This window comes from Orycteropus afer, unplaced genomic scaffold (genome assembly GCF_000298275.1).
Source record: "Orycteropus afer afer isolate SDZICR_OR568_19922 unplaced genomic scaffold, OryAfe1.0 scaffold00154, whole genome shotgun sequence".
Taxonomy (NCBI): domain Eukaryota; kingdom Metazoa; phylum Chordata; class Mammalia; order Tubulidentata; family Orycteropodidae; genus Orycteropus; species Orycteropus afer.
The window spans coordinates 7,097,648-7,107,612 of record NW_006921741.1 but is presented as its reverse complement, the minus strand read 5'-3'; the positions used below and the strand labels follow the sequence as shown (position 1 = coordinate 7,107,612).

At 36.3% G+C, this 9,965-nt stretch overlaps 1 protein-coding gene across 1 annotated transcript in view; it reads right to left on the bottom strand.

Annotated features, from left to right (window-relative positions):
• Positions 1 to 9,965, bottom strand: part of TMEM135 (transmembrane protein 135) — a 321,242-nt gene that overhangs the window by 258,676 nt on the left and 52,601 nt on the right. Inside the window, exon 4 of the mRNA XM_007946278.2 lies at positions 4,446 to 4,479. Coding sequence (XP_007944469.1) covers positions 4,446 to 4,479 — 34 coding nt within the window. The remainder of the gene's footprint in view (positions 1 to 4,445; positions 4,480 to 9,965) is intronic.

Here is a 9,965-nt window from a genome sequence, read left to right as displayed (position 1 = left end):
ATCAAAAAAAAGATGGAAGGAATACAGAGTCACTGTACCAAAAAGAATTGGTTGACATTCAGTATTTTAGGAGGTAGTGTATGATTAAGCACCAATTGTATTGAAGGAAGAACTCTAGGATGCACTAAAGGCATTGGTGAAAAACAAGGCTTTAGCAGTTGATGGAATATAAATTGAGATGTTTCAACAAATGGATGTAATGCTGGAAGCACTCATTTGTCTATGCCAAGAAATTTAGAAGATAGCTAGCTACCTGATCAATTGACTAGAAGAGATCCATACTTGTGCCCATTCCAAAGAAAGGTATTCTAGTGATATGCAGACATTATCAAAAAATACCAGTAATATCACACGAAAGTAAAGTTTTGCTGAAGAAAATTAAAAAACAGTACATTGACAGAGAAATGCCAGAAATCAAGCCAGATTCAGAAGAGAATGTGAGACAAGGGATGCCACTGCTGATGTCAGATAGATCTTGGTTAAAAAAAAAACAAAAATGAAAAGGAAAGATGATCTAAGTTTCTGTAACCAGAAAAATATGGGAAAAGTATTAAAGATGTATTTCAGATAATTATTTAACAAAAACGTTACCTGGCCCATGCACCCACAGCTCCTGCTGAGCAGACCATGTACTTATGGCTCATGCCACCATGTTGTTGTTGTTGTTGTTATGCGTCATTGAGTAGGACCCAACTCACAGTGACCCCTCCTTGGGTTTCCGAGACAGTATCACTACAGAAGTAGATTGCTCAAGCCCTTCTTTCCGAGGAATGGCTGGTGGGTTTGAACCACCAACCTTCCGGTTAGCAGTCAAGTGCCTTAGGCACTACACTACCAGAGCTCCTCATGCCACCATAGCTCCTACAATTAGTAACTTTTCACTGCAACTGAAACTTTAACTTATTTTTCAGAAACCAGCAGCTGCAAACACGAGACAAGTGTACACAGGTTCCTACTAGATTTGGCCCATGGAGCACGCCTAAGAGTCCAGCCTTGTCCTGAGATGACCTACTGATGTAACCCCTGCAAAAAATCCCCCACCAATTATGCTAAGGTTGCCATTTTTAGAACATGCTATGCATGACCACTTGTTCAATCTGTATGCTGAGCAAATAATCCAAGAAGCTAAACTATATGAAGAAGAATGCAGCATCAGAATTGGAGAAGACTCATTAACAACCTGTGATATGCAGACAACACAACTTTGCTTGCTGAAAGTGAAGGTGACTTGAAGCACTTATTGATGAAGATCAAAGACCACAGTGTGCAGTATGGATTACCTCAACATAAGGAAAATGAAAAATTAACATAACTTTACCAATAAGCAGCACCACAATAAATGAAGAAAAGTTGAAGTTGTCAAAGATTTCATATTACTTGGTTCAACAATCAACACAAATGGAAGCAGCTGTCAAGAAATGAGACAATGTATTGCACTGGGCAAATGTGCCACAAAAGACTTCTTTAAAGTACTGAAGAGCAAAGTTGTCTCTTTGAAGACTGAGGTGTGCCTAATCCAAGCCACGGTATTTTCAATCACCCCACATGCATGTGAAGGTCAGATAATGAATAAAGAAGACCAAAGAAGGGTTGAAGCTTTTGACTGTAGTGTTGGCAAAGTATACTGAAAGTACTATGGACTGCCAGAAGAACTAACAGATGTGTCCTAGAAGAAGTGCAGCCAGAATGTTCCTTAGAAGTAAGAATGGCCAGACTTCGTCTCACCTACTTTGATCATGTTGTCAGAAGGGACCATTTCCTGGAGAAGGATACCATGCTTGGTAGAGCGGAGGGTCAGAGAAAAAGGGGAAGGCCCTCAACGAAACGGATTGACACAGTGGCTGCAATGATGGGCTCGAGTATAGAAAGGACTGTGAGGCTGGCACAGGACTGGTGGTGTTTCATTCTATTGAACACAGGGTCGCTATGAATCAGAGCCAACTCGATGGCACCTAATGATGCCTAAGAGCAACATGTATGACCACTCCACGTGTACCGCATCACCCCAAAAACTCCCTATGCAATAGATCACCTAGAATTTCAATGAATATCTGTAACTTCCCTATTCAAACCTTATAAAGCTGTAACTCACACTTACCTCAGGGAGTCAGACCTGAAGGAGATTCCCCCCAGCTCCCTAGCTAAACGCAGAAGGAAGACTGGACCACCTACTTCCATAAAGATTTACAGCCTCGGAAACCCAAAGGGAGTTACAATGAGTCGGAATCAACTCAGTGACAGTGAGCTCTTTACCTAGTGCTACATAAATAAAGCTATTCTCTTATTCTCAAAAGCCAGTGTCCAGAGATTGGACTATGTGTGTGCCAGACAGCTACTCTCCTGGGGGTCATCTCCTGGAGGTCATTACATTTTGTAATGTTACAAAAACAATATGTAATTTTTTCTGGATTTTATTACATTTATCACCTATTTTTTATCACCTTCTTAAAAATAGAGTCATCAATGAAGGTGAATTATCAATGGATAGGTTAAGCACCACATTAACAAGATATAAAGACATGTTACCTGGAGACAGATCTGAAGAGATTAACCAGAATTCAACACAGACATCTAAAAAGTAGCAAAAAAAGAGCAAAGAGACATACAAAAGAAAATAAGAAGGTTTAAAGCACATCTTAAAGTAGTTCCACAATAAGAGAATACAGACCCTACGGAAAGATGAGAGATTTGAAGACAGAATCGATGAGAATTTAATTCCAGAACTAACCACCAAAGAAGAAAATTGAGTCCTGAAAAAAACTAAACAAATATAAGTGTACTCAACAACACCAAACACAAATTTTCCAAAAGAAAAATCTTAAAAACAATTAAGAAAAATGAGAGATTACTTAAGACAAAAAATAGTAAAACCACACATTCCAAAAAGTATATATAGAGAACAAAGATATAGGTAAATGTCTTCAAAATGATTGGGTAAAATCATGGTCAATCTAGATGTCTGTACTCAACAACATGATTATCAATTCAATAAAAACTTATTCAATGCCCACCATATGTCAGACTCTTATTTAGGTGCTCATGGTATAATGCAAATAAAGTAGGGAAAGTCCAGGATCCTATACAGTTTACATTCAACAGAATGTAAGAACAAAATAAACAGACAAAAGAACAGAATAAAGATAAAAGAAATCTTTTCACTAGTCTCTACTCTCTTGTCCTGAAATTCCCAAGTCATTGCAATCAAAGAGCTTAGAACAGCTACTTTTCTGCAGTATTTTAAAATTACTTACCTGATGGCATACCCTAAGCTTTCTTAATCAATGGTGCATGAAAACCTTGAAATTATATGGAAATTTGAGTGTCTTTCTATACATGTGCAGTTTTCTGCCCAGGACTCAATAAAGGTTTGAACCACTTTTCTCTGACCTAAACTCCCCTCAAGAATAGTTTAGTGTTATCTTCTGGTTCTCACAGCACCCTATAAATTCTTTTCTTTGGTCTTTTTCACACATTATTATTATTGGCATGATTTCTCCATTGGCTTTTACACTAGACAGTAAGCTTCATGAGTTCAAGGACTATCTCTGTAGTGCTTACCAGCATCTAGCATAGTAACTGGCATATGGTAACTACAGAGCAATCTACTTCCGTAGTGAGACTGCCTCGTGGTGATACCTGCTATGAGTCGGATCCTACTCGATTGCACTGAGTTTGGTTTTTTTTTGGTTATAACTTAAGCGAACTGTTAAATATATCTCTAAACTTTACTTCTTTGTCACAGAATTCAAGAGCCTACATTTAAGTAATAAATGTTTAACTTTTCATAGTTTAATTTTTTAATATTGCCTACAAATTCTATTAAACAACTTATGAAGACTTTAAAATGAATGTTTTTAAAATATGAACTTGGCAATATAAATTATAACCCTGATTATCTACTTACCATCAAGACTATCAGAACTAATATACAAATACTAGAAAACATTAACTTTATTTCTATAATCTTTGAAATTTGGAAGCCTAGCTATTACATGATTAAATGTACTCAGTGTTTGCTGCTAAAACCAATGCTGCTTCAATGTCCAGAAGAACACACATCATAAATGCTCATCCTTAAATCATTTTTTCCATAAGAAATGGCAACAGAGACAGAGTATCAAATGAAATTTAAGATGTGTGTGTGCACCCTAGCACATGTAAGCTAAACTTTGAAAAAATAAAAAAGAATCATTAAGGCAGAACAGCAGTAAATGACTTTCCACCTGAAATAAGTGAAACAGTTCTACATGGCAAGAGTGAACCAGATGGTATCAAGGCTCATTTAAACATTGAAGTCTATCCTTTAATTAAAACAGAGGTAGAAAATATTCTTAAATTTAAATAGCTTTCCTCTCTCTCTTTTTTTTTTTAAGGGACCTTGATTTTTAAAAAGATAAAAAAGCAAAAAGCACAATGAAAAACCTAAAAAAAGGAGAATTACTTACCAAGTTGGCCATATAAATTGTGAGGAGCCCTCTCCTGCAAATAATTTTTAAAAAGAGAGAGAATAAGATTAAGCATCAATTTGATTTAATAATCAAATCCCATCATATTTTAGAAATCTATCAAGAGAGTCATTAGGAGTTGAAAAACTTACTGGTATCTTAGAAAAAGGGGTAGATTATGTGAACTAAGTTTTCAGTGCCGTAACAGTTCTAAATAGATACTATGAGCCAATCCATTCAGTGATCATTAATTAAATTTCTGAAAAGAAGAATTTAAAGCATTTTTTACTCTGGTGGCATAGTACCTAAGGCATATGACTACTAACCAGAAGGCTGGTGGTTCAAATCCATCTGCCATTCCTCAAAGGAAGATTGGGCAATCTACTTCTGTAAAGATACTGACTTGGAAACCCAAGGAGAGGTGGCTATGAGTCGGGATTGACTTGAGGGCAGTGAGTTTGGTTTTTTTTGTTTGTTTGTTTGTTTGTTTTACTGTATCATCGTTAGGTATTATTAGGAAGAGTAGTATCACTTATTTCTAGTCTTTTATGCTAAAGAATTCTAAATTTAGTAATAAAGTATCCTAACTAATTCATCTTGCCAAAAACTAAAGGCCAGAACAACTGACTAAATGCAAATTTATTTTTTAGGTTTTGTATTTGTCTCACACACAAATGAAAATGTTCACTCATTAGATTTTATTAGAAATGATACTTAAATTACCTTGGTTTTAATTTCATTAAGTGAGAAGTCAGTTACTAAGTAAATTTTCTAACCCAAAAGACAAAGATCTATAAACAGTCATTGTACAGAAAAGCTGTATATCCACCAAATATGTTTAATAATAATCCAAGGAAAAACTCAAAGATGAGGACTGTTTTCTGTTCATATCACTTTGTTTCGCTTATACTGCACATGAGACTATGAAACAGAACATATTCTTCAGGAAAGAGGTCTCTGACGTGTTTTAAGAATTTAAATAAACTTTGAAAATTATAAAAACTTATTTTTTTTCAATTATGTTTTTATTTCTCAGAGATAAAAAATTATACATAAAACCAGTACCAATATCTAGTCACTGTCACTTAAATATCATGCCATGTCTTAATACCGATACTGTCAATGAGATCTCAAAATCCAAGCCAATCATTTATAGTCTTGAGTGTCCATTATTTAAAATGGCTTGACATTTTTAATATTCCCAAATCCACATGGAGGCAGTATGATTTAACTGAACAGCACCGAAGTAAAGTTATGAAATCAAGGTTCTAGTTAACTTAATTTTCTGGCACTCCATCATTTTGTCATTAAAATGAGAGGGCAGGACTGATCATATAATTATATGACTAATTATATAACTTAATAATTATTAACTTATATTTTTAAACACAAAAATTATTTTTTTCTTAATCTTAACATTTATCAACAACATCTAAACCCTAATATTGGACCTACGTTGACGGAGAGGGGCAAAAGAATCTAGATCTACCCACTGGCCAACACTCCCCCTTATCCTCCAGGCAATCTCCTTCATCAGTACATCCTGACGTACCTCAAAAGTTCTTACAAAAAAAAAAAAATTAAAATTCACTGGATAAAATGATTGGTCGTCGTCGTCGTTGTTGTTCTTAGGTGTCAGCTAGCTGGTTCAGACTCATAGCAACCCTATGCACAACATGAGGAAACGCTGCCCAGTCCTGCACTATCCTCACAATTGTTGCTGTGCTTCAGCCCATCACTGCAGCCACTGTGTCAATCCATCTTGTTTTATCTAATCTTATTTGTAATTTCTACAGCATTTTTTAAGGACTGAAATTGTCCTTACTAATCCTTATCAATCATACCAGTTTTAAACAAATTCTAAATCAAAGAATTTCAAATATTACTTCTTTTAGATAAATTACATAAAGAAAGTTAGGATAACATCAACATTTAAGAATCACGGAGTTCCAGTAAGATGGCGGAATAGGCAGAAAGACTGCACAGACCCTCTTCAACAAAGAAAAGGGGAAACAATTAACACAGATACAGAAGATAATCCTGGACTCCTAAGCCTTGAATGGAAGACTATAGAAGTGGACTAAACCCCAACTAGCAGGAGAATCTGCACGAAAACACCAGAAAAGGAGACATATGGAGCTGCAGTCTGTCAGTGATGCTGACGGCACAGACAACTTGGATATTGCCGAGTGGTGGTAGGACCTAAGAATTAACCTAAAAATTGGCCCTGCTAGCCAGGGACTAAACAGAGGATGGCTCTGGCAGTTGAGTAATAAAAGGGAAAGCAGCGAAGAGGAAGGCAGGCTGAGTTGTGGACTTCTGTCTGTCCAGAGGGTGCAGCCACTTTGAAAGTTTACAAGCAACTTGAGGATTTGGGATATTTAAAGCAATAGCATTCTCCCAGATTCCAGGGACTTAAGAACAGGCTCCACTTGCCAGAAACCCCAAGACATTCCAGACCCGGATGAATGGAAAGGTGTGACAATGCCCTTGTTATTCTTATACCCCACACCCTCTTGGTGAACAGAGGTGCAGCCATCCTTCACGCCCACCGAATTTCTGAGCCGGCAAGAATTCCATACCAGTCTACAAGCTTGGATGGAGTCTGGGTGCCCTGCCCCTCCTTGCCCCAATATTTTTCTTCTTTTTTCTGTTTTTTAGTGTTTGTTTTTGTCTCTTTTAAAACTATTATTTTTATTATTACTTTTATCCTTTTAATTATTATTCTTTATTTTTCCCCTCCCAGGTTCTAGTTTTCAGCTTTTCTCCTTTTCCCTTTAGGGGTTTAAGTTTTTTTTTTTTTTTTCTTTCTTGTGGTTAACCCCGTTGCTTGTGTTTCTTTTGCATTTTTCCCATTTTTTTCTTCATTATTCTCCTCTACCATTTTTCTCTTGTTGCCCTCTCCCCATATACTGCAGGTTTTTTCTTTTTTTTCTTTTTCCCTTTTGCCTTTTCCTGGTCAGTGTTCCTGTGTGGTTACACAGTGTATTGTTTGTCCATTTGCTTTTATTTTTTGATGGTTATTCAATTGTTATTTTTGTCTAACTGAGTGGAAGACAGCAATAGTCACCATATAACACAACTACACCCATAACTCCTGCAGCTTCACTTATTGAGTGAGAACCATCACTTCCTTCTCCACCAACGGGCAAACAATAAACAACCACCAAGAAGAGCCTGACTCACCCTCAGCTGCTCTTGACAAACAGTACAGAGCTCTCAATACAAAAACCCCACAATGTCTCGGACACAAAAGACCATCACAGTCCACACAAAGAAGCAACATAAAGTAGTAGAAACAAGGAAGCAGGATACAGACCCAGAACACATCCCTGAGGAAGAAGCAGCATTGGAACTCTCTGATAAGGAATTCAAAAGAATTATGTTTAGGTATCTTCAAAGGATTGAGAGGCAGACCAAAAAAAACACAGAAAAAACCCCAGAAGAATTTTGGAAGAAAATACACTAACAAAATGACAAAATGAATTAGAAATTATTCTAAATCTACAGATAGAAATCCAGAAGATTAATACTAAATTGTCAGAAATATATAACATATTGGAAGGGCAAAGGAGTAGAATTGATGCAATGGAAGACAGGATTCATGAGACTGAAGACAAAATACCTGAATATTTCTTTGGAAAGGGATCAATCAGAAAAAATATCAAAACAAAATGAAGAAAGCCTAAGGTTTATGTGGGAGCTCTGGTAGCATAGTGGCTAAGGCACTTGACTGTTAACCAGAAGGCTGGCAGTTCAAACTCACGAGCCACTCCTCAGAAGGAAGATGAAGCAATCTACTTCTGTAGTGATACTGCCTCAGAAACCCAAGAAGGGGTCGCTATGAGTCAGGTCTGACTCGACGGCACATAACAACACAACAACAAGGTTCACGTGGGATACCATCAAAAGGAATAACCTACATGCCATTGGAATTCCAGAAGAGGAAGAGAAAAATAAAACCACTGAGAAAATTGTCCAACATTTCAGAGAACTTCCCTGAAATGATGAAAGATGATAATATATCCGTTTAGGAAGTCCAATGAACCCAAAACAGGATACACCCCAAAAGAAAATAACCAAGACTTATCATCATCAAACTCATCAAAACCAAAGACAAAGAAAGAATCCTGAAAGCAGCATGGGAAAAACAAGAAGTCACTTACAAAGGACAACCAGTAAGAACAAGCTCTGATTTCTCAGTAGAAACCATGCAAGCGAGAAGGGAATGGGATGGTATATATAAAACCCCAAAAGAGAAAAAATTTAAACCAAGAATTATATACCTGGCAAAACTGTCCCTCAAATATGATGGTGAAATTAGGAGGTTTCCAGATTAGCAGAAACTAAGGGAATTTGTTAAAACCAGACCAACCTTACAAGGGATACTAAAGGGACTCCTTTGAACAGAGACCCAAAATAGCAATTAACAATCGATCATTAATACACAAGATGACATAACCCAGAAACCACAGCTATGAACACATCCAAAGTAAAATAAGCTTACAAGATTGTAAATAGGGAACCAGAGACATCAATTGGCAATGGAGGACAACTACAAACCAAAAAGAGGGAAAATACTGTGTAGTTATACAGCTTCTAAATGGTGAGGAAGTAAGAGAGCTGCAAAACAGAATGGACTGTTCTAATCTTGGGGAAAAACTGTAAATCACAGCATAACCTCAAAGAAAAATCATAAACCTTCACATCACAATAAAAAAGAGGGCCAGCAAAAATATCCAGTAAATACTAAAACAACAGCAACAAAGGAAATGATAACACGATTCATAAACACAATGAGCTCAGCACAGAAAATAATATGGAACAAAGAAACCAGGGACACCATGAAAAAACACATAACAACACTACAGCAACAAATTCATACTTGTCAATAATTACATTGAATGTTAATAGATTAAATGCACCACTCAAGAGACGGCAAGTTGCAAATTGGTAAGAAAACAAAACCCATCAATATGCTGTCTACCAGAGACACACATTAGAGATAAAGACAAAAATGGACTAAAAATCAAAGGTTGGAAAAAGATCAAGTAAATGGCAACAACAAGAGAGCAGAAGTGACAGTATTAATTTCTGATCAAATTGACTTTAAGACAAAAACAACCATACAAGACAAGGAAGGACTTTATATAATGGTTAAAGGATCGATTGAACATAAATATATAACCATAATAAATATCTATGGAGACAATGAAAGAGCCCCAAAATATATATCAGACTTTAAAAGAGTTGAAAAGTCAAACAGATAACTCACCAGTCATAGTGGGAGACTTTAATACACCACTCTCAATGAAAGATAGAACAAGTGGAAAGAAACTCAACAAAGATGCAGAAGACCTAAATAATACAATCCATCAACTTTACCTTATAGACATCTACAGAGCACTTCACCCAACAACAGCACAATATACATTCTTTTCTAGTGCACATGGAACATTTTCCATGATAGACCATATGTTAGGCCATAAAGCAAGCATTCATAAATTTAAAAATATTGAA